Genomic DNA, 26,811 nt, shown 5'->3' with positions numbered 1-26,811 from the left:
TTCTTGTATTTTGTTGTTTTTGCAATTTTTTTTTTCCAAATTGATATGATTATCATTTTGAACACTCATTATTTAGATTGAATATGAATTAAATGATTGGTTGCCTTATTTTTATATAATTATTGTCATTCTGCCTCGTGACAAAATTATTTCTGATTTCCTTTGGGTATATAGAAATAATATAATGCTCAGACTTTAGCTCCATATACCTTTAGATAATTTTATCAATCCCTTTGTTATAACAGATTATTCACTTTGTAAAAATCTAAATTTTTTCCTCTATTAAACATTTGCTCTGAATGCTTCAATATTCAGTTTTAAACTCAGAGAATTATGAAAATAAATTCAATTTATTGTAAAATTAAACTGCTAGTGTGTTCAAGTCTCAGTATTTATCTTGTTGCTTCTGATATATCTTGAAAAACAAATGCTGTGACAATAAGTAAAAAAAAAATTGATCTGGAAATATCTCTAAAACCCTAGCACAGTTTTAGAGTAGAATCTATTATAAACATTTCCTGAGGTCACTAATTTGTAGATGTGTTAACTTTAATGTTATGAGCTTAGGTTAAGTATTATAATGTTCTGGGAGCATAAATCAGAATAGCTACTGGACTTTCATGCTACTTCTTTTAACTTTTTGTATTATATTTATTAACATTAATAATAAATTATAATTTTTTGAGGAAACTTTTTAGTTAACAGATTACTTTGTTGTTTTTTAACCAGTAGTTTTAAATTAAACATAACTGATATGTTTTTATTCAGATGCGCACTTTTATGTTTTATATGATAATATTTATAATTTGTGAAGCACACGTTAGGAAGGCTAAAAATTAAAATTCTGTGCGAGTCATACATGAAACTTTATCTCTGTAATATATTGCATGCTTTTCCTTAATATTCAGCTCTCAGTAGAGAAATGTTATGAGTAATAATTTCATAAATAGTTTATTGACAATTTTGTCAGATGTGTAGTTTATTAGAAGTATATACAATATATCTATTTTACTAATGATTAGATTTCATATTTCTCATTATTTATTTATCATTTGAGTATACTGCTAGCCACACATTAACTGAGTAATCATCCGCATGATTATTACATGATAAATAGAATTTAATTTTTTATTTTTGTCTCTTCAGTTTTTTTTATATATTAATCTTTCTATTACATTTATTTTTTATATAAACATTAACGATCCAGTTTTATATTCTGTGATGAGCAAGTAAAAGTAATTGAAATTTACATTCACTAGCAAGATATTTTCTAAATACTTTGTAAAACAAACAAAAAATTAATATGGGAAGGGAAAATTTTGCTGTTGATGAATTTTATTGTCATAAAAATACATAAAATGAATTTTTAACAAAAGAAACATGTTTTTTTTCCATTTGCAGAATGTTAATCAATTTTATCTATATATTGTTGTTAACCAGAACTGTATCTGGGTTTTTGCATTGAAGATTGACACGTTTATGACAATCTTTTATGAATTTTTTGGTAGATGACTGGGTTTGTTCAAATTCCAGTCATCTGTTGTTATGAAACTGTAATTGGTTTGTTATTTCTAAATAAGTTAATTAAATTTTTTTTGTTGCATTATGATTTGTTTTACCTGTAAAGATATTTTGTGGTTATGTTAATAGAAAAGCTAAACTGCATATTGTAGAATAAATTCCTTAGCATAACCTCTCTAAGCAGGTTTCAGCATACCCTCCTTTGTGAACTCTTAAAGATTTTGTTCTGTTGATTTATCTTATATATGTATTCACAATTTTAACATTTTTTGTTTTCAGATATTGACAGTAAAATACATTTAGAGTTATATTCTGATAATATTTAGTGAAATTTATAATAAATTGTTCCCGGCTAGATTTGGTAAGTCCAAAATTGGATCTGCATAGATAACTACAAAAAAAAACAATTTTACACAGTAACAAAAATAGTTACTTCAAATAGTTTTTCATAAGACATTTTCAGTTAGTTGTATCAATACAGAAATTCTTTTTAATGATCCATGATAATACTTCTTTGAATTAATTCTACGTTCACAATTATATTTTATTAATATTAGGTAATAGATTAATTTTTTTTTTTTTAACTATGTCATTGTTACTTGATTCATAAGAATTATGAATTCTATTTAAATAAAATCTATTATTATTATTTTTTATTTCTAGGGTATGTTTGCAGTTATTGAAGTGAGTTTTTGTATAATGCCTATTAATTTTCTTCAGTGGTGATATAGTTTTTCTCTTGTTTATTGTGTGTGTAATGTTTTTGCTTATATTCGTGATATATTGCAATAGTTTCAGTTGGTTTTTTTCTTATTGTGTTGACAGGGTAATAATAATATCTTATAATAATTTATTATTCACTGTTACTTGCTTTTAATTACAGATGAACCAGCATTTGGCTGCTATTTAGAGCAAGTATGTGGAAAGGAACACCCACGAGTGCCTGTTTTTGTCCAACATTGTATAGAATGCATTGAAAGAACTGAAGAGAACATGAAGACTGATGGTTTGTATAGAGCTTCAGGCAATCTTTCACAAGTGCAGAAGATCAGATTACATGTATGTAATTATTATGTTTTTTTAAATTATTTCTAACATGAATAAATTGTAAAATAAAATTGATTATTGTGATTTGATTTTTATGATTTATTTGATTTTATAAAAATAGCTTTACTGGTAGTAGTTGGTTTAATCTTTCTGTTAACACATTAAGTGAACAAATGGCAGTTACACACTTTGGTGTTGAATCAATGCTGTTACGTGTCTGTTGCGTGATTTTTCTCTTGTCTCAGTCAACATAGTTGTCAACAAAGTTTTTTTTTATACTGTTGCAAAAAAAAATTAATTTATTTCTATTTATTGAAAGAAATATAAAATAGCTATTGTATTTCAATACTATTCCACCTTTGTAGAGCAATAAAAAAATAATGAAGATAGAAATAGAAGGCATTGTTTATAGCAGCACTGGTGATTCTTTAAATTTAACTTTTTGTGAATTCTTCATTACAAAGTCCAGTTATTTTTTTTACCTGATTTTTAAATAATAAAATATATTCTGTAGTAAAATTTGGAACACAATTATCTTGATGTTTTATACTTTTCAGAAAACAACTGATTTTGGGCTCGCTTTGAAAAGTCCATTTAATTTATAAAATTTAAATTGTTTGTTGTATACTGAAAAATTTGTTTTTAAACAGCAGATAAAAGTACTCTTACCTTTTATATTCTTTTTACGTTTAAAGATTTTAAATTTTAAGATCTTAATTTTAAATTATGCTGAGAAGACTAAAAAAAAAAAAAAAACAGAAAACCACGTAGAATTAATTCCATTTTAGCTCACTTGACTTAGCTTGTGGGGATGGAATAAAAGATATGCTGTTTGAAATGATTAGAGATATTTATCTATGGGTATACTACCATATGATTTTATGAGGTGTTATATTATTATGTATTGTATTAGTCATACTAATACATGATAAGGTAATACTGTGAATTGTAAAGAATGTTGTACAATTTAGTTTACTCTGTCTTGAATAAAAATGTGTTACTAAAGTTATGCTTAGAATAAAAAGTAAGATAAATTCATTAAAATAAGATGAATTCAGTTTTCAGAAAAAATGTGTGAACCCAGGAAACAATTTTAGATTTGAGTACCAATTTGAGTGCTATTATTGAAATGAATTGTAAATACTTAAATACATAGGTAACATACACTTTCTTTGAAAGTGTAGTAGACACTTCATAATACTAAATGTGAAATTTAATATACTGAAGAAAGCAAGGGTAAAATACAGATATAAAAGGGCAGAAATATTATCCTTTTATATAAAATAACTATTCTAATTAGGAGTAGAAATTTGTTTCCTACTTGACTTTGTACATCCAAGATATAATTTTGATCAGTCATTTTGACTTGCACATAAGAGGGCAATATAAGGGGTTAAAATACATTATATCAGAGTAAAAGCTACGATTTGTGACTGATATTGTTTTCAGAGACTTAGAAAGAATATGAAAAAAGAATTATGGGAGCTAAGTATAATGGTTTTACAGGAGGAGAAAGTAATACAAAAATAACAATGAAAGGCAAGGCTTAAGGTAGGTAGTAGAATTATATGGGAATTTTTACTGTATAGTAAGAATACAAAGAACTATCTTGATTTTTATGTTCTTTAATCTTTCTCTTATCCAAGAATTGGCTCTTCACACTCCTTTTGGATCTTGTTATATGTTATTTATGTTTAGTTAAATTTTATGAGTTTTACGTTTGCGTTGTCTAATTTTAGTTTCCGTTTTTTGGTGTATGTTTACTCCAGGCGATGATAATGCAAAATTATTTTTCGCCTAAAGAAAAAAAGAAAAAAGAGCTATCTTTATAGTAATGACTAGATATATAAAATAAAAAATATAGAATCCTATGGTAAATTGTACATTTAACAAGAAAAAAATATCTTATTTTTATTTGCTAAAGTTCTAGCAAAGAGTTGAAACATCGATGTGGAAACATTTATACTTCTGTCTATTGCTTTAAAAATTACGCTTGTCTGATTAATTACCTTTTACCAGACCCTGATTTTTAGATCACTTGCCAGGTTAGTAGAGTACTACCTCTGAAAGAAACACAGTTATGAGCTGAAAATAACCCTGTTGAACTGGCTGAAATCTCAAGTAGCAGATTTTTATGTTCATGGTGTTAAAAAAAGGGTTTCTTCCTAAATACCAGAAATACTTAGATAAACAATGATGGCTGTAGAAAAACCAAAAAGATGTATACAAATATACGTATAAGAGGTCAAACATTTTTTATTGTTTATTTTGCTATTTTTAATGAACTACCAGCCCTTACTTTTGAAATATGCCTCTTACATTACTTCATTTGTCAGAAATAGCATACGTATTAAATAGCATTACTGAAAGGTTATCTGTAACCACATATAAAATATAACATTCTGAAGAGCTAAGGATGTGTGTGTGTGTGTTTATATATATGTATATATAAAAAAACAGTTTGTTTAGAACTACTAAGAAGACAAATAATCATAAGTTAACTCAGAGTTTGCCAGTGAAGTAAAACATTGGTAATTAGGAATTTACTTTTTATAATTTTATCTAGAAATAAATGTGATATTTTGCTGCAGGTTGACCAGAATAAATTATCAATTTTGGATCAAGAAGAGGATGTTCATGTACTAACTGGTGCCCTTAAACTTTTCTTTAGAGAACTGAAACAACCATTAATACCATTCCAACTCTTCAGTAAAGCTTTAAAAGCTAGTAGTAAGTATATCAACAGTTATTTTCTGTAATTCTTTTCTTTATATATAAATATCAAATACGATATACATTGTTGTTTACAATTAGTTTAATTTTTCATGTTTTTATACATCACTAGAAGAATTAGGGTCTGGTAAGTATCAGAAATGACCGATGAAAATAAATATATTATAACTATAATATAAAAAAGCAAGAAAATATGCATTACAGGGGTCTGCTTTTATTGACTGGCCTCTTAAAAAAAGTATTACAGAACATCCAGAACAAGATGATGAATTGTTACATAATCAGTGAATTTCATATTGACGTTCTATGATCAAATAGAATTTTGAAATTTGAATATCATTTGCTCCTTCGAATGTTCTAATCTTCTGTTTTGGTTGTAGTTGCATCCATAGCTCTTTCATTGATTCAGGTCATGTAATTTTTCCAAGTAAACATTGTTTACTTGGAAAGATTGTACCCCCACAAGAAAAACAAAAAAATTGTGTTTTTAATGTACTCTCACAAGAAAAATCTATCATATTTCAAGAGTACCATTCTTTTATGATAACTATATATATATATAATCTACCAATTTCTTTTTTGTCTTCAGTCATTTGACTGGTTTGATGCAGCTCTCCAAGATTCCCTATCTAGTGCTAGTTGTTTCATTCCAGTATACCCCCTACATCCTACATCCCTAACAATTTGGTTTACTTATTCCAAACATTGGCTGCCTACACAATTTTTTCCTTCTACCTGTCCCTCCAATATTAAAGCGACTATTCCAGGATGCCTTAATATGTGGCGTATAAGTCTGTCTCTTTTTTTAGCTATATTTTTCCAAATGCTTCTTTCTTCATCTGTTTGCCGCAGCACCTCTTCATTTGTCACTTTATCCACCCATCTGAATTTTAACATTCTCCTATAGCACCACATTTCAAAAGCTTCTAATCTTTTCTTCCCAGATACTCTGATCGTCCAAGTTTCACTACCATATAAAGCGAAACTCCAAACATCATATACTTTCAAAAATCTTTTCCTGACATTTAAATTAATTTTTGATGTAAACAAGTTATATTTCTGACTGAAGGCTCGTTTCGCCTGTGCTATTCAGCATTTTATATCACTCCTGCTTTGTCCATCTTTAGTAATTCTACTTCCCAAATAACAAAATTCTTCTACCTCCATAATCTTTTCTCCTCCTATTATCACATTCAGTGGTCCATCTTTGTTATTTCTACTAGATTTCATTACTTTGGTTTTGTTCTTGTTTATTTTCATGCGGTAGATCTTGCGTAGGACTTCATCCATGCCATTCATTGTTTCTTCTAAATCCTTTTTACTCTCTGCTAGAATTACTATATCATCAGCAAATCGTAGCATCTTTATATTTTCAACTTGTACTGTTACTCCGAATCTAAATTGTTCTTTAACATCATTAACTGCTAGTTCTATGTAAAGATTAAAAAGTAACGGGGAAAGGGAACATCCTTGTCGGACTCCCTTTCTTATTAGGGCTTCTTTCTTATGTTCTTCAATTTTTATCGTTGGTGTTTGGTTCCTGTACATGTTAGCAATTGTTCTTCTTGCTCTGTATTTGAACCCCCATTTTTTTAAAATGCTGAACATTTTATTCCAAACTACATTATCTAATGCCTTTTCTAGGTCTATAAATGCCAAGTATGTTGGTTTGTTTTTCTTTAATCTTAAATTACTTCTTTTGCCCCTATACTTTTTCCTGAAACCAAATTGGTCTTCTCCTAACATTTCTTCCACTCTCCTCTCAGTTCTTCTGTATAGAATTCTAGTTAAGATTTTTGATGCATGACTAGTTAAACTAATTGTTCTGTATTCTTCACATTTATCTGCTCATGCTTTCTTTGGTATCATGACTATAACACTTTTTTGAAGTCTGATGGAATTTCCTGTTTTTCATAAATAATCTACCAATTAAGATTTATTTAAAATTAATACTTTTGGTTAGTTTATAGCGACATTAATCTACATTAGTATCTATTTACTCTTTATCCTTGAATAATGAGTCCATAGTTATCTGTTACTGTCGTAAAATAATAATTATGTTGATTATTAAGCAATTTGAATCCTTGCAGCAAAATAAAATTATTTTTTAAATTAATTTATTTCACTAACTGCTTTTGTTTTTTATCTATGTTCAATCCTTTCTGATAGAGTTCTGCTTCATCTTTTTTTTATAAAATTTAATTAAAAATATTAAAACTATAAAAGTGTTAAGTCTGCCATCCTAGTCATTGGTATAAAATAAACCATTTTGCTGCTATTCCTAATCAGTTGATAGAAATATTGAAACTATAATTTGGTACCATAATTTGTACATATGCATACTTCTAAACATAGATTTGAATAATTTAAATGATATATGATGATATTTCCTAGTCAATCATGTTCAAATTTTACATCTTATTAATACTTTCATTGGTATTTTTTATTATCTGTATTTTCTCAAGAATAAAAAATTAAAATTTTTTGTAATATTGTTTTCTAACATTGACACATTTTCAGTACTTGAAAGCATGTGTTTATTTTCCCTAATGTGATCAGCATAATTAAATTTTTGTTTATTGTATTTATATGCATATAAACATTCCTGAAAGTGATTTTTTCTTAAATTTGTGTTTGCCGTTCCTATGTAGAATTTTTTACAAGTTTACATTCTTCTTTTATAATACTGCATTATAAACACCTACTTTATTATAAATATATAAATTAAAGTTATTATTAATTATTTTACGTATTCTTTTATTGTTAAATGTAATTTTATTAGTCAAATGATTTTTTCTTTCAAAAATTTGCGTATTGATAATTATTTAAATTAAAAACAAAAAAAAAACTTATTTTATCCCATCTTATAATGTAAATTTATTTGTTTTATTATTGTTTAAACTGATGTTACTAATGATACTTGTATTTTCTAACTTCTTTACTTTCATATGATATTTTTTTTTTGTTTTGATTTTTTTTTTTTTTTTGTCTTCATTCATTTGACTGATTTGATGCAGCTCTCCAAGATTCCCTATCTAGTGCTAGTCGTTTCATTTCAGTATACCCTCTACATCCTACATCCCCAACAATTTGTTTTACATACTCCAAACGTGGCCTGCCTACACAATTTTTCCCTTCTACCTGTCCTTCCAATATTAAAGCGACTATTCCAGGATGCCTTAGTGTGTGGCCTATAAGTCTGTCTCTTCTTTTAACTATATTTTTCCAAATGCTTCTTTCTTCATCTATTTGCCACAATACCTCTTCATTTGTCACTTTATCCACCCATCTGATTTTTAACATTCTCCTATAGCACCACATTTCAAAAGCTTCTAATCTTTTCTTCTCAGATACTCCGATTGTCCAAGTTTCACTTCCATATAAAGCAACACTCCAAACATACACTTTCAAAAATCTTTTCCTGACATTTAAATTAATTTTTGATGTAAACAAATTATATTTCTTACTGAAGGCTCGTTTAGCTTGTGCTATTCGGCATTTTATATCGCTCCTGCTTCGTCCATCTTTAGTAATTTTACTTCCCAAATAACAAAATTCTTCTACCTCCATAATCTTTTCTCCTCCTATTTTCACATTCAGTGGTCCATCTTTGTTATTTCTACTAGATTTCATTACTTTGGTTTTGTTCTTGTTTATTTTCATGCGGTAGATCTTGCGTAGGACTTCATCCATGCCATTCATTGTTTCTTCTAAATCCTTTTTACTCTCTGCTAGAATTACTATATCATCAGCAAATCGTAGCATCTTTATATTTTCAACTTGTACTGTTACTCCGAATCTAAATTGTTCTTTAACATCATTAACTGCTAGTTCTATGTAAAGATTAAAAAGTAACGGGGAAAGGGAACATCCTTGTCGGACTCTCTTTCTTATTAGGGCTTCTTTCTTATGTTCTTCAATTTTTATCGTTGCTGTTTGGTTCCTGTACATGTTAGCAATTGTTCTTCTTGCTCTGTATTTGAACCCTAATTTTTTTAAAATGCTGAACATTTTATTCCAGTCTACGTTATCGAAAGCCTTTTCTAGGTCTATAAACGCCAAGTATGTTGGTTTGTTTTTCTTTAATCTTCCTTCTACTATTAATCTGAGGCCTAAAATTGCTTCCCTTGGTCCCTATACTTTTCCTGAAACCAAATTGGTCTTCTCCTAACACTTCTTCCACTCTCCTCTCAATTCTTCTGTATAAAATTCTAGTTAAGATTTTTGATGCATGACTAGTTAAACTAATTGTTCTATATTCTTCACATTTATCTGCCCCTGCTTTCTTTGGTACATAACTATAACACTTTTTTTGAAGTCTGACGGAAATTCCCCTTTTTCATAAGTATTACACACCAGTTTGTATAATCTATCAATCGCTTCCTCACCTGCACTGCGCAGTAATTCTACAGGTATTCCGTCTATTCCAGGAGCCTTTCTGCCATTTAAATCTTTTAATGCTCTCTTAAATTCAGATCTCAGTATTGTTTCTCTCATTTCATCCTCCTCAACTTCCTCTTCTTCCTCTATAACACCATTTTCTAATTCATTTCCTCCGTATAACTCTTCAATATATTCCACCCATCTATCGACTTTACCTTTCGTATTATATATTGGTGTACCATCTTTGTTTAACACATTATTAGATTTTAATTTATGTACCCCAAAATTTTCCTTAACTTTCCTGTATGCTCCGTCTAGTTTACCAATGTTCATTTCTCTTTCCACTTCTGAACACTTTTCTTTAATCCTCTCTTCTTTCACCAGTTTGCACTTCCTGTTTATAGCATTTCTTATTTGCCGATAGTTCCTTTTACTTTCTTCATCATTAGCATTCTTATATTTTCTACGTTCATCCATCAGCTGCAATAAATCGTCTGAAACCCAAGGTTTTCGACCCGTTCTCTTTATTCCGCCTAAGTTTGCTTCTGCTTATTTAAGAATTTCCTTTTTAACATTCTCCCATTCTTCTTCTACATTTTCTACCTTATCTTTTTTACTCAGACCTCTTGCGATGTCCTCCTCAAAAATCTTCTTTACCTCCTCTTCCTCAAGCTTCTCTAAATTCCACCGATTCATCTGACAACTTTTCTTCAGGTTTTTAAATCCCAATCTACATTTCATTATCACCAAATTATGGTCGCTATCAATGTCTGCTCCAGGGTAAGTTTTGCAGTCAACGAGTTTATTTCTAAATCTTTGCTTAACCATGATATAATCTATCTGATACCTTGCAGTATCGCCTGGTTTTTTCCAAGTGTATATTCTTCTATTATGATTTTTAAATTGGGTGTTGGCAATTACTAAATTATACTTCGTGCAAAACTCTATAAGTCGGTCCCCTCTTTCATTCCTTTTGCCCAGCCCGTATTCACCCACTATATTTCCTTCCTTGCCTTTTCCAATGCTTGCATTCCAATCTCCAACTATTATTAAATTTTCAACTCCTTTTACGTGTTTAATTGCTTCATCAACCTCTTCGTATACACACTCTACCTCATCATCATCATGGGCGCTTGTAGGCATATAGACGTTAACAATCGTTGTCGGTTTAGTTTTTGATTTTATCCTTATTACAATGATTCTATCGCTATGCGTTTTAAAATACTCCCCTCTCCTCCCTATCTTCTTGTTCATCACGAAACCTACTCCTGCCTGCCCATTATTTGACGCTGAGTTAATTACTCTAAAATCACCCGACCAAAAGTCGCCTTCCTCTTCCTACCGAACCTAACTAATTCCTACTATATCCACATTTGTTCTACCCATTTCCCTTTTTAAATTTTCTAGCCTACCAACCTTTTTTAAGCTTCTAACATTCCACGCTCCAACTCGTAGAATGTTATTTTTTAATTTTCTGGTGACCCCTTCCTTAGTAGTCCCCACCCGGAGATCCGAACGGGGGACTATTTTACCTCCGGAATATTTTACCAAGGAAGGCGCCTCCATTATCGCTATGTGAAAATGCAGAGAGCCACATTTTCTTGAAAAAAAAGCAGCTGTAGTTTTCCATTGCTTTCGGCTGCGCAGTACTCAGAGGACTGAGTGATGTTGATACGGCAGTTTAAGTCATTGTGACTCATGCCCCTAACAACTACTGAAAGAGCTGCTGCCCTCTTTCAGGAATCATTCCTTAGTCTGGCTCTCAACAGATACCTCTCCGATATGGTTGCACCTTCGGTCCAGCTACTCTGTATCCCTGAGCACTCAAGCCCCCTCACCAACGGCAAGGTCTCATGATTCATAGAGGAGGTGGTTTTGATTATAAACCTGAATTTTTTTTTGTTATTCTTTCCAGAATTAATCTAGAACCTTTCTTAACTACAATAAAGTACCTCTCCCACACTCCTTACTAAATTCTTGAATGTTTTAGCTTTTATTATTTTAGATAAAACTCTTGTTTTTAATTAATTAATCTTTTGTCAAACTTTCTGTTACTAAAAGGTTTTTTAAATTTAACAATACAGTGTTTGCAGAGTCTGAAGATGGTTGTAAAATTGAGTGAAAGTGCTTTGGTATAAGTTAAACGAATATTTTATAAACAAAAATTTAGTTCAGTTTTAATCATTAAGTTTCTATTTTTGATTTCCAACTACCATAAATAAAAAAATAGCAGAGCTTCATTCAACTTTAATTTTAATTATCTTTAACCATAATGTGAATGAATGATTTTTCCTAAAAAAATTATAAATGTATTAAAAAAAACAGCAATCTGCTGAGCTGGCATTCCTATATCATAAAAACTAAAATTAATAAAAAGAAGGAAGTTGATAAATTTTAAAATAAAAGTACAAGTTTTTTTTAAAATATGTATTTAACTGTTATAATTATAACTGTTATAATGTATGATATATAAGTGAAAAACATCATATACTACACCTAGTACTATACTTAAAAACAATGATAAATGTGATCAGATTAACAAAACAATGTATTAAATGACCTGACTATCATAGTTATGTTAGATAAATATTCAAACAAAATAAATGAACAGTAGGTACAAGATTAGTGTTATAATCTTAATCAAATCTAATTAGAACTAAAACATTTTTTACTGCTTATTTTCAACTTGAACTAGATGCAATGAAATATACTTTTGCTTACACACACACACACACACACATACAAATAACTTCCACAAATTCTAAATAACAGACACATTTCATTTATTTTAAGATTATCACCAAATGCCCTTCTTTACTTAATACCACATAATGTCAATTTATAATATCCACCAGGAAATTGCAGTTGTTTCATCCACTACAAACAACACTGCCCACAAACAAACTTCATTCTCCACAGTTCTTGATTTTATCATAATTATCCTTAAACCTCGTATTTGAAATAAATTTTTAACTTGTTTATTACTCTTTACAAGAACATTGACTAGTCTGCTTGTACCACCAGTTTATCTACTCATATAGCTCAATCTTCTAACCACATACCTTCTGATTTGCCCGAAATCATTAATTAGTAAAAAAAATAAAATTGGTCTTAGCAAAAAATAAAAAACTATGTTCCTTATTATACATTTTTCATATTTTAAATTACTACATTTTACAAATTAATATAATTTTACTAATATTGTGTATCCCTTCCTAAAACAGAACTCATATTCTGTTAAAAATTCATTTTTAACCACGCTATATTGCACCCTGCGTAAGAGAATTTCCAAAAGTAGTTTTATAGAGTTTATGAAGAAAAGTCCCTTTAATTATCAACTGATGAAACAACCATTTTTTTTAAAAGGGAAATTGATTCCCTAAAATTATTTGGCAGAATTACATAATTCAGTAACATTATTTAACATTACAATAAGCAACTTGAAATACTCACCAGGACACATCTGAACACAGCACTTGGTTATCTTTAGAATTTTTTAATACTAAAGTTATTTTATTTAGTTTGCTGTCCATGCCAAAATAAATATATTTGTAATTGGTCACATATTGGATATGTCTTGCATCTCATTTTGAACTAAAAGCCTCAGTAAAGTATTCAATTTATTCCTGCAGTTCTACTTCCATCAGATATCTAAGTATCTAGTTTTATGTATTGTAACCTGAAAAAACTTGTAGAGGCTCTTGTGCCTTAAACTTTCGATTAAAAAAAAAAGTCTAATCTTTTTCCCTTAGATAATTTTGTAGAGTACCTGCTATAATCTGCTTCTCTAAATATTTCTAATGTTAAAACTTATCTCAAGAACTTTGTAATATTCCCATTCATGATATGAAATAATTTTAGCATCTGAATAATGCCAAGCCAGATGAGGATTCAAACCTGGAACATTCCAGATGAAAGATGAACCTTCTGAATGAGCCACCACTCCATCATAGAGGTCACCAGTTTGATAGAAAACTTCATTTATCCCAGCCCAATTCAATTTTGAAACATGCATCAACAAAACAATTCACACCTTTCACAGCTATATTCCAGCTGTACTTTTATAGGTATTTATTCTTAATATAATCTGAAGGCTTTAAAATCACTTACTAATTGTATTAATTTCACAGACATGCAATAGCTTTGTATCACAGAGACACCCAATTCTGCATAGATTCCTCTTATCCAAAAGTTTGTCCAATCAAAAAAAAATAAAAACAGATTTAACATTTCACACATTGTAGCATCTTGTATTTTTTTTTTGTTTTGTTTATTATCCTGTACTTAAATTACCTGACCATAATTAACATTATCATTACCTTCAAAATTTTCTTCTGACAAAACCAAACTGTTAGCTGTTTCTACCTTAAAATCTAACAAAAATACTTATTTATTGACACCCATAGACACTTAAAAATAATACAAATTTTCCTAAACATCCATTCATAAATACTATAATTAAGATATATTTGGATGGCATATACATTCTCACCCTGAGAATTAACAATACTTCATGACCCCCAATACTATAACACTTTCATCATTTACCCATCTAGATCTAATTTGGTAACCTATGATAAAACTACCTTTAGCCCTACCCATTGTTGACACCCTACTTGATAGAACATATTTTATTTTAAACTGCAGAAAGTACATTTAACTATTTTTACATCTTTATCTTCTAAAATAGTTACATAAAGAGAAAAATATATAATATTTACAAGTAAAAGCTAATCATTCATAATGATTGTGCTTATTCTTGATCTTGCTATATATTATTTACAAACTTTTTCCTGGCAGATTCCCTCACATCAATTATCCCTCACCTTTGTCTTAATTATGTGACTGCTCTTATCTTCATACATCCTTGACTACATCTTCACACTTCCTTGCCAATAATTCCTTCAAATCCATCATCAGCCCCTTGTTTTTAACTGTATCTCCTTAGATAATCTGATTAATGCCTGTTTCTGTCACTTGCTGATCCACCCTCTGAATCATCCATCTCTTTCCACTTATTATTCTATAGATACATTCTTCAGCTAAGTGAATTTAGTTCTTTTTTTCTCATTTCCAAACTAAAATCTTGGTGTACAGTGTATGAAATGTACCTTTCAACCACTTTGTATAACGCAGAATATAATCAATCTGAGAGTCATCTGGTATATGGATTATTATTAATAGTTCAATAATATGTGAAGCATGCAGTGGATATGCCCTACTAACTTGTATTGTGAGCAAACATTTGAAAACATCAATCCAGAACTCCTAAACCACCTTGCCAAAATCATTTTTATTCTCGTGTCCAAAGCACTGTAAAAATCAAATTGTACTCCTAAATTGTTCTGTAAATTATTTAAATGATTAAACACTTGTTTATTTCCTCCCTAAGTCTTAACTTCCCCTTTCAAAATCTCATTCTCCTTTGTTAAAAGCTTTATATTTTCAGCTGGTGAACTGAAATCACATTCTGTTGCTAGAATACTTAAAATTCTACCATTTTACACTGTCATTTCCTCAATAAACTTTCACTAACTTGCAAAGACTCCTCAGATTTCTCTTAGTGTTGTGTATGATGGACATACCAACCCTGTAGGGGAAGACACCCACCTTGTGGCGATTCTGGTCATCACACCACCAGGGTCTTTAGACTCACAGAGTCAGTTACAGAGTCTAAAGACTCTGTAACTGATTACATCTCACAATCATCAGTCAGACCTAAGTCAGAATGCCACCGATGCAAATACCTTGACAGACATTTACATCAGTAAAAATTATCTCAGCCAATGCCTTCGCTTTAGGCTTCTTTCAGACATCTTCACTCTGCTTTTCCTATAATATCACCCTCTGAGCTAGCTAACCGAGTCTGCAGAAGCACAAACCCTGCGCCTAGTCCAATTTTAATCCCAACGCTTGTGACTATAAATGTCTCGACCATCGACTAAGTATGAGTCATTACAATGCTAAACTCATACCCTTCAAAATGTATTATATGTAACAATGAAATTCAGACCTACATCCCATCACCCATTATAAACATCATACCTGAAGTCCGCCCTCAGTAAGACAGTGCCACACTTCACGGCTGCATGGTTAACCTGCAATTGGTAGCGCAGTCTCCCCCTCGCTGACAGTGGCTCCACCACCCAACTTTAACAACTATTACTCCAAATTAACTGTGTGACATTTACTCCATCACATTTACTCCTGCCTGTGGAAGAGGCTGCAGAGCATTGTGATGGAAGCATGGCAGCTGGAGTGGGACACCATGACGAAGGGAAGATCCTTGTATAAGTTTATACAGGATTTGGGGGGATGGTATGCCTCGAGCTTATTTTTAAGGACAATGGGTACCCGGGTGTTCACCAACCACGCTAATTTGAACCAGTATCTGTTTCAGTTCTGCTTGGCAGCTGATGAGCTGTGCGTCTGCAGGGAGGTCCAGTCAAATATGACTGGAGGGCTGTATGACTGCAGGGCAGTCAAACATCTGATGTTTGACTGCCCTGCTGCTGGGGGAGCCAGAGTTCGGGCCACCCTGGAACTTAGAGGTCAAGGGGAAAATTGGCCACTCATAATCGGTGAGTGTTGGACCATGTGGGAGTTCCTAGATGCAGTTACTTTGTTCAACCAGCATCTGTAGTTTGCTTAAGGGATAGACTCTTACTGTATTGCCATGGGACCCTAAGTAACTGTAAGTATGGCTGATCACCAGCCAATTATTATGGCTCCAAGCGCTATAAAATGGAGGACAGGTACTTGTTGGCATTTAGCGATCTAGGCTTGGCAGCGAATTGCTGCGTAGACAAAATAAATTTTATTATGGATATCATATATATTTTAAATAGTTGACGGGGTGCGCCTATCCATTTTAGCAAATATATGACAAGTGAGTGGTTGGAACACGTAAGCCGATAGTGTATGGCACCACGCTTAGTCTGCTCATGCTGTTAGGTAAGCTCTAGGAGCTATGTTAGGATACTGGTCGCTAGACTGTTCGAGGCTTAGTTGCTGTTTGTGGCACAGACATTCGGTCTTATGCTTTAGGGCGACCTAATGGGATTGTAGCGTGAGAAATGCCAAGCAAAACAAATTACTCCATCACATTCGAAGATTGCTTTCAGCAAGACAGTGCCACACCACACGGCTGCATGGACAACCATGCTCTCAGTAGCACAGTCGCTCCCCTCTCCCCATAAACAGCGGCTCTACCACTCGACTTCAACATGTAAGCTTCTGGTCCCACTTAGGACACCACTTTGTAAGCGTCTTAGAAAAAATCAAATTTAAATTATACACAAAAATAGAATTTTTCATTTTTAATGAATAAAAAAATGAACTTAATATTGTTGGGATTTGCAAAACAATGTACTAAGACTATGCTGTTTAGGTTGCTCTCTCAAGTTTTACAAAAAAGACAGTTACAATAGCTAATCACATCAAAAAATGTTACTAACAGCAATGAATAAATATGCATTATTTATAAAAAAAAAAAGAAACAATAAACAGATTTGACTTTTAACACCCATAATTAGTCTACTTGAATTCATAGAACCACTATTACTTATCTACTTGTACATATCAGAATTTTACAGAATATCTTAGTAATACTTAGGAGTACTAAGGAATTGGCCAATCCAAAATTAATTCTAATTGTAATTTTGAACATAATTTGTCATTATAACATGTTACATTTTTATTAATAATTTTTTTTTAAATAGTCGATGGAAAAACAATTTTCTAGTGGAGCCATGAAGTATTTTAATGGAGAGGCCTTTAATATTAGTTTCTCATATCTATATAACGTATAAAATGTAAATTGTAAATCTCAAAAACAATTTTTCTTTAACATAGTCACTGCACACAACTCACCGCGACGAATTCCAACACATAACTGCGTCTTTCCAACGATCTAAGTTGTGTAAAGAAGGTAAGCATTCTTTACACATACCTTTGGAGAAATTTAAAAGAACTTTGACTTATAACAATTTTTTGTAATCTGATAAAACATTAAATTATCATTAATAAAAGTATGGCAGCTGCCCTATTGATGGCATAGCTTATAGTCTGAGGAAAAGTTCAAATTATTCTATTTTAAAATAACACTGATGTCAATTTATTCCATTTTATATTTATCTATTGTATGCTTGTAGATATTTGTGTTAAGTTATTCATAGAAGTTCTACAGTTCATCTAATTTTCCTAACACTATTTGTTTATTACTTTTTTTGAGATGATGGGCATAGACTGCTTTGGTCATTTTGCCCTATGAGAATGGAAATTTGTAACTTATTAAATGCCATGCCTGACTGAGATTTGAATGTGGAACTGTCTGATAAAGGCTGAGATGCTGCCATTTCACCACAGAGATTGACACAATTTACTATTGATTTTGAGAAAGTGAATTCATGACGTAACTATGTTATGAGGGGATGTTTGATAAGCCCTTGTAATAATAAAAAAAACACACTTTTTCAGGAAAAACCTTTTTTTTTATTTCGTAACATAATCTCCTTCGAAGTTTATATGTTTAGTTCAACAATACTCAAGATTTTTGTTTGCATCCTTACACTTTGATTTATGCACATCTTCAAAGTTACTTTTACACCTTATAAGCTTTATTGTTTTGGAGTTATTTTACCCTTTTATTAATAAAATTCCGGGCGATGATAACGCCCAGGCGTTTTTCGCCCACAAACAAAAAAAAAAAAAAAATCTTCAAAGTAGGCAGGCAGATATTTTGGCAATAACTTTATTAGTGTATTTCTTTCCAACAAGCCATTTCTTCTTATTTGTTAATACACAATAGTATGAAAGTGATACTAAATGAGAATAGGGATGGAAAAGAATTTTGTAGCATAATTTGAACAATTTTGGCATTGTAATCGCAGAAGAGTGAGCTGGTTCATTGTCCATGAAAAGGTACTTTTTTTTTGTCGAATGAGGTTCCTTTTTTTTCTCATTCAGATAATCTAGCAAAGATGCATAATATTGGCCAGTTATTGTTGTACTCTTCTCCAGAAAGTTAATGAAGATTATATCATGAGCATCTCAAAAGGTAGGTGGCCATCACCTTGCCTGCTGATGGAACAGTTTTCCCATTCTTTGGAGAAAGTTCTCTGACCTCAACCCACTGTATTTTTACTGTTCCTTGTTTTCATGTTAATGATATATCCAAGTTTCATCAACTGTTATGAAGTATGGCAAAAATCTCTCGATTACATTGAGACAGCCCCAAATTTTTCTTAGAAACATTTACTCATACATGTTTTTGATCAATTATGAGCGAACACTTCACCCATCTTGTGGAAGTTTTCATATGTGTAATTATTTCTGTAAAAGCTAGCTGTTCATTTGAAATGTCTATTATGTTAGCAATGTCACAAACTTTCAATCTTTTATCTTTCATCTGTATAGATTTTTTAATAATTTCTACAGTTTTAACCTCAACAGAGGTCCTCTTCAGTGTCATTTGTGCTTATATGACCGTTTCAAAAATAACCAAATCACTTTTAAACTGTTATCTATGGACTGAATCACTATAAATACGAGAATTATTTTTTCAAGGTTCGATTGGTCACGAAATTAAAACCACAGTGAAAATAAAAAGTTTTTTATTTGTAACAAGTACTTACATAGTTACGCTATTTCTCTACATAGTCGCCACTCTGATTTAGACATTTGTCGTAGCGTGGTACCAAATTTCCAATACCCTCGTCATAGAACGGGGCTCCTTGTGTTTTCAGCCATGTTTCTACGCTGATCTGCAACTCGATGTCTGTGCCAAAATGTTGTCCTCGTAGCTAGCATTTCATGTGAGCAAAGAGGTGAAAATCGCATGGAGCCAAGTCCGGGCTGTATGGTGGGTGATCAAACACTTCCCAACGAAAACGCTGCAGGCTTACAGCTGCAGTGTGCAGCTGAGCATTGTCATGGAGAAAGACAATGCCTGATGATAACATTCCTCTCTGCTTATTCTGAATTGCCCTTCGTAGACGTTGAAGAGTCACGCAGTATGAGGCTGCAGTGATGGTCATGCCATGTTCCATGAATTCCACCAAGAGAACTCCATTCCGGTCCCAGAACACAGTAGCCATACACTTTCTGTCGGAGAAGGTTCGCTTGAACTTCTTTAGTTTACTGGGAGAATGAATATGCATCCACTGTTTGGATTGTTCTTTTGTTTCTTCAGTTTCGAAATGGACCCATGTCTCGTCCCCTGTGACAATTTTGTTCAAAAAATCTTCTCCTTCATTGTGGTAGTGCTGGAGAAACGTTAGGGAGGCGTCCATTCTCATTGTTTTGTGATGGTCGGACAGCATCTTGCGGTACTGAAGTCTCTCGCTCACAATGGCGTAGAGAGCTGACCGTGAAATTTCAGGAAACTAATCATTCAATACAGAAATTGTGAACAGACTATTTTCTCAAATTGCCTCATCCACTCGCTCAACAAGATCATCGGTTGACACTCGCTTTCTTCCCTGATCGCCTGCATCATGAACATCTGTATGTTGTGTTTTAAAGTTCCTGCACCATTTTCACACTACTGTCACTCATTGAAGTTCCACCATACACATTACTTATTCATCTATGAATTTCAGCTGCATTACACCCCTCAGCCTGAAGAAATCGAATTACCACACGCACTTCACACTTGAGATGCTATTGTTGTAGACATGTTTACGTGCTAGCTGCGTGTTCAGAACTAAACGAAGTGACACGGCGTGATTGAAGGCCATACTAGAGACTCTGCGCAACACATATGTGCAAAGGTTTATCCGATTTTTGCGCCGATTTTTATTTCGCAACTGATCGGACCTTGAAAAAAAAATAACCCTCGTATTACTTATCCAACTTATTTTCTTGTATGGCTTAACCTTTCAAAAAGTATATAAAAAAGTAATGTTTGACACTGCACAAATTCTCATGATTCACACATCACAATATTGATCAATTCAAATAGCTAACTGCCAACAACAAAATTATGAATTTATCTGACTGAAACTTGATGTAAGCTCCTAGCAGAGATACAGGAAATTAAGAATGACCTCAATAATTACAATACCATCTCTTGACTTTGCATAGACTTATCAAACACCTCTTGTACAAGGTAACAGTGGCTATAAATTGTTAATACTATGAAATGAAGATCTTATTTTGGTTAATTTTATTCTGATTACTTAAAAGCTTTTCGTTCATCTTTGTAGAGAAGAAAGATATTGGATAAGAGGATATAATCCTAGCAGAGAACTTTCCACATATTCCTGATAGTTGCCATAACTTTATAGGTTGTAGGTGAACTGTGAGTCACTCCCAAAAATGACAAATCCATTTTCAAACATCTCACTCCAAACTACTGTGAATGAGTTAGACTTACTGGAAATGAAGGGAGTGAAGTGGCTTTATGTTACCATTTCACTGAGCCTAATATTATATACTTTTTTTATATCATACCAAACTTCAACCATATCCTAGTTTACAGCCAACGTACAAGTTACACTTTCAGTCTGATCTCCACAAGACTAGTTTTGTAGTGAATATCATTACTTTCAGATAACACAGTTGTGTCTGTTGCCTTTTGTACCTCAACTGCATTACATATACCAGAGCTTTAAGGACTGAAACAGTGTAAAGCATCAAATCACTGTTCCCTTTAATCTTATGAAACAGTTCACTAATAATCCCTCAACTCCCAGCTAATTTTTATTACAGTATCGTGATTGAAGTGAAATGACTATTAGTCATAATCAAAGAAAACTAATGATGAAAACCATATATACCGAGTAGAAAGAAATTTTTCATTATGCCATTTATTTATTTTAAGATATTGTTCATTGTTTTTATGTTTCATCTAGTTGGTAATCATGTTTATATGTTAAATAATTGTAAATTTTTCCTAATCTTATTCAGTCTGGGAGAAAAAATTTCTTAATTTTTAAAATTTGTTGTCAGAATTAAAATCTTAATTTTTTCTATCACTGAGAAACAAAATTAAGTCCACCTTGGAATTAAATTAACAGACCAATTTAAATAATTTTGTTAACAATATAATAGAATTATAAATAGCTTTTCACAGTTTCAAAAATGCTTTTATGTGACTGATTTCTTTTCTTTATAATGTATTTATAGTTATCTTCAGCTATTATGACTTACCCACTGCTAAGTACTAACAACATTGCATTACCTATCTAAATGAAAACAACACTAGAGAGAGTTCAATATGCAGATTATTATTTCCCAAAAACCAAATTCACTGTTTTATTTTTTTCAGGTTTGTTATTCAGACATTTTGATTATTTAATTTTAGGATATTAAAAATAAAGTAATTAAAAAAAAAGATTAATGATGAGTGATGGTAATTAGAATTTTCATTGTTTCTTTCAGCACATCATAATCGAAAGGAAAAGCTATCACAGTTTCGAGATATTATTAAAAATTTACCCGTCCCTAATCATGATACTTTGAAGTTCCTTTTGCAGCATTTACTTAGGTAAGTTTTTCAACTTTTTTGATGCTGTTTTCATATTTTGTTGCTTGTTATGTTTTGGTTTATTTTTATTTTAAAGAATTTGTTTTTCCTTAGAGATATTTCTAGTTTGCGTAGGTAAAATTAAAAATGTCATTATGATTTAGCTAAATTGAATGTTAATGCTTTCTCATTGTGATCTGTAAAGAAGGAAAAACAAATGTGTTGAACTCTGCCCTTAAGTTATTACTGACCGATATAAACTTTATTTAGGCTACCAACTAAGAAGAGAAATGAATGGGATAAGGGGGAATTCAATTATTGAATTTTATAGTTTTATTATTTATTAAAAAATAAAATAGTGTTTACAAAAAAGAATGTAGGGCTTTTAAAGCTATTAAATATCTCTTGACTTTGACTTACAAGTCAGAGTCAAATAAATAAATAATAAAATAATAAATCAACAGTTTAATTTTTTTTGTGATAATGAATCACAAATAAAATGAAAAAGTAATTTTTAGTTTCTCCCTACAAGTGTTCAATATGAGCACCTTTCATCATGCAGCACACATCCAACTGATAGGAGAGTTTGTCCTATACTTTAACCAGCATGGAGTAATAGAGTAATGGTAGATCCATGCTGATCAATCCAGTTGTCTGGGAAAACATCATTTAAACTATACCAGTGAGGAGGCACACCATCTTATCACCAAACAAAATTTTCAAGTCCATTTTGTATTTGAGGAAAGAGCCATGTATGCAACATATCTAAACAAGCAACTCCTTTACACTTGCTTAAGTGAAAAAGAACAGCCTGTAAGCTTGTGATAATGTCGGCTAAAAAAGGTTTAATTTTGGGGAGTTACTTTCACATTGTAAGCGTTCATAGGAAATTTCTGACCCCAGACACAGATTTTATCTATGTTAATTTTTCTACTAAGATGAAATGTTTACTCATCAGTAAACATAATACGATTAAGAAAGTTGCATCTTCAAGCTACAAAATTTCAATTGTGAAGTCAGCTGCACAGCGTATTTAATATGCTTCAAAGCCTGTAACAGTAGATTCACATTCAACAAACTGCAAAACACAAGCTTTCTGTTCAGGAATCACCTTCTTTATTAGTGGTGCTGCCAAAAGAAAGGTAGGAAATCAATCTATGGCCATGTGTGCAAGTAAAATTTTCTTTTTGTTCTTTGGTTCTAGCCTTAAATCAACATTGCACACTCATCCAAGAGATATTATAGCAGATTAAAACCCCAATATTCTTTTTAGTACCCAGTAATTTTTAAGCTTTGTATTTTGTGTATAGAATTGCTCTTTCAAAGTGATCAAGTAAGTTTACATCCCTAAGTCGTATGCTATAAAGAACTATTCCCTCATAGCCTTTCAACCTGCTTGTACAGATTGAAAGTATAGTCGAAGTCCTTAATTCTTATGCTTGAAAAATGATTCCTCATTTGGATGCTGAAAATTAATGTGTAGGTTTTCTTGAAAAAAAAAAAACAAAAAAAAACAGTATACATGAGGTTATAGCTATGATTAATTTCTACATTAGCCAACTGGTGGTTCTGAGTTTTATTTTTTTACTGTAATATTTCTTGAAAGGTTTGATTGGAATCTATATGTGTTAATTGCAAAAGAGAAAATTCTGTTTTATAATACGTTTTCTTCATTGAAAGAATCAGCAATTATATCATAGTTTCCAGCATGATTGTGACCTAATGTAAAGTAATACGTGATGGGGTTGTTTGTTTGTTGCGTGTATGCATAAGCGTATATGTTAGCACTGACATTCACGTTAAATACATCAGTGTTGAATAATAGTGTATATATAATTTCTTGAGCGCTGTAGTTTTATATTATATATTAATTTATGATTTTAAAATTTGGAAAAAGCTCTTTATACAAAGGATTATTCATAACTCTATTGGTCATGTGGAAGTAGATATTTAATCGGTGATTGACTTTCCTATAAAGAGGAATAAGTACCAAAAGATGGAGAATACTTTAACATCTTCAGTACTTAAGAAGTGGAATACAATTTCTTTCATTACAGTCAGTTGATTTTTCTATATCCATATGTGAAGAAGTCTTGAAAAAGAACGATAAATCAACTAAATAAGGGTAGTTAATAACTTTTAGATGTTTATTGACTTCAATTTTAGCTAAAATTGAGTGATGAGTTGTATGAAGTAGACACTTCTACAAATCTACATAAGAAAAGTCTACAGGTTTCACATCAGCTGCTTTTGAAAGTTTTGAAGAGAGTGTTGTTAAAGCTGCAAGAACAGAATATATATATATATAGTATCTTTTCACCATTCTTGCTTGACAACAGATGTACATATTTGTTCTTTACAAGATTAGATGACATTGTATTTTGTTCTTCTGAATTCTGTCAATACTCTAGTTTTTTCTCAGTAAAAATTGAAAAGGCATCCTTCTTCAGTTTCCAATCACAGTATGGACTTTTTATTACTAATATTCAATAAGAAGTGTTCTATTTTACTAGGGATTCTGTGCTGACTTTCGTATTGGAAAATTCAATCTGAGCAAATAGTCTCTTCATGGTTTCTACTGCAGTACTTATGTTTCAACTGTACGATAAACTTTAGACTTAGCTGCATTAAAATCTTTATGCCTCTGAGTGCAAAATCTTCATCCATACTTGGCATCCAATTAAGTATACTCAGTCGGGGAGAGTGTCCTTTTACTCTCAAAGGAGGCGTCCCCCACCCGCCGGCTATACGTCCGGCACGGCAGGTTGGCCTCCCCGGTCTCGGATCTTTTGTTTTACATTGCCTGCTTCTAATCCCCCGCTTTAGAGCCAAGGTCCCCCAGCGCCTCAGTAGGGAACCAGGACTCGGTCTTTACGCCTTTGGCCTCTAATCGACAGCGCCGACCCCATAAAGAGCCTAGGCTCCCGCAGGGACGACCCCGCCGACCGGGACTTGGTCTTTTATTTTAACCCAAACTCAAACTCCCCTGGAGTTCACCCCCTTCTCAGGTACCCCCACACGCGTACAGGCCCTCCATGGAGTGACTGTCCGCCCTACCCTACTGTTTATACTCCCATTCTTCTGTCTTCATCCTCTTTGGCCCGCAGGACCTCCCCGGCGAACCTACGGAACCATTCCCAGTTCTCATTGTTGTACCCCAACCAGTTTATGAGATTTTCTGGTGTAAGACCATTAATTACTATTTGACCTCTGTTAACGGCCCATCTTGGACATATGAACAACGTATGTTCGGCATCGTCGTTCTCTGGACAGTAGATGCACTGCGGGGTGGCTCTCTTCCCGATCCTATACAGATACTGACCGAAAGAGCCGTGCCCCGTCAGTAATTGTGTCATGTAAAAATTGACATCTCCGAGTCTATTGTTATTCCAGGTTTTAATATTAGGGATTAGGCGTCTGGTCCATTCTCCCACTCTGGACCCTGTCCACTCTTCTTGCCATTCTTGTTCTATAATCCCTTCCATCTCTTCTTTTGACATACCGCTGTGTCTGAGGGTTCTGGCTTTTATCTGAAGGTCTATGGGTAGGACCCCGGTCAGTACGCACAGCGCGTAATACGATACCGTACAGTAACTAGCAGCTACATGCAGCAATGCCAGCCTATGGACACTTCTCAACTTCTTTTTATTTCGCTGTATGTTCATTGCCGCCCCCCATATGGGAGCCGCATACAGTACCGTCGAAGTGAGAGCCGCGGTTATCAATCTTCGAATAACCATTTTAGGTGTGCCGTGGTTTTGAAATAATCCTCTTAATCCCTTTACAGCAGGAGTAACTCTCCCACAAATCATATCAATATGCTTGCTGAACCTTAAACTTTTGTCCAGAAGTACCCCCAAGTATTTTGTTTCTTTTACTTCATCAATTCTCTGTCCTCTGATATTTAGATTCACACTTCTTAATGGTCTTCTACCCGAGACGACCAGGCAACAGGATTTATTAGGAGCTATTTCTAATTTTTATCCTCCATCCATTCATCTATTGTTCTATGCGCTTGGTTTGCCTTGTTCTCCAGTTCATTAATATCTCTGTCTTCTACTAATATTGCGATATCATCCGCGTATCCTACTATCGATACCCCTTTGGCGTAGTTCAGCCTGAAGATTTTATCATAGAAAACATTCCATAAGGTTGGGCCAAGGACAGATCCCTGCGGCACCCCTCCGAATACCTGAAATATGGCTTTCCTTTCTAGGGTTTTGACCTCTATGAACCTATTTTGCAGATATTGATCTATCTGATTTACTAAGTATTTACTTATTTGCATGGCTTGAAGCGCCTCAATGATGGCTGTCCAGGGGACCGTACCAAATGCGTTTCTAACATCAAGCATTATGATCATGGGGATTTTTCTAGTCCTCCATGTACCGCTTCTGCAATTTAATGCCCAGTTTTTTACCTTCTCGACTGCGGTCACCGTGGACCGTCCCTTTCTAAATCCATAGTGTTCCGGATGTAGACATTGTTTTTCCTCTATTTCCTCTCTGTCTATTTTCTAACAACCTTTCAACTACTTTTCCCATATTATTTATGAGCGTAATAGGTCTATATGCTGTGTTCTCTTGAATTTGTCCTGCCTTTGGGAGGAAGACTGTTCTTGCTTCCTTCCAGCATTCAGGGAAGCTTCTATTTTGTAG

General features: G+C 32.5%; 1 protein-coding gene across 3 annotated transcripts in view; it reads left to right on the top strand.

Moving 5' to 3' along the window:
• Positions 1–26,811, top strand: part of LOC142332635 (uncharacterized) — a 166,949-nt gene that overhangs the window by 133,865 nt on the left and 6,273 nt on the right. For all 3 annotated transcript variants that reach the window (XM_075379331.1, XM_075379401.1, XM_075379268.1), the window contains 3 exons: positions 2,405–2,580; positions 5,160–5,298; positions 22,069–22,174. In XM_075379331.1, coding sequence (XP_075235446.1) covers positions 2,405–2,580; positions 5,160–5,298; positions 22,069–22,174 — 421 coding nt within the window. The remainder of the gene's footprint in view (positions 1–2,404; positions 2,581–5,159; positions 5,299–22,068; positions 22,175–26,811) is intronic.

The sequence above is a fragment of the Lycorma delicatula genome, chromosome 1 (assembly GCF_047948215.1).
Source record: "Lycorma delicatula isolate Av1 chromosome 1, ASM4794821v1, whole genome shotgun sequence".
Classification (NCBI taxonomy): domain Eukaryota; kingdom Metazoa; phylum Arthropoda; class Insecta; order Hemiptera; family Fulgoridae; genus Lycorma; species Lycorma delicatula.
The sequence above is the reverse complement of the archived record's forward strand: the minus strand, read 5'-3'. Positions and strand labels throughout refer to the sequence as shown.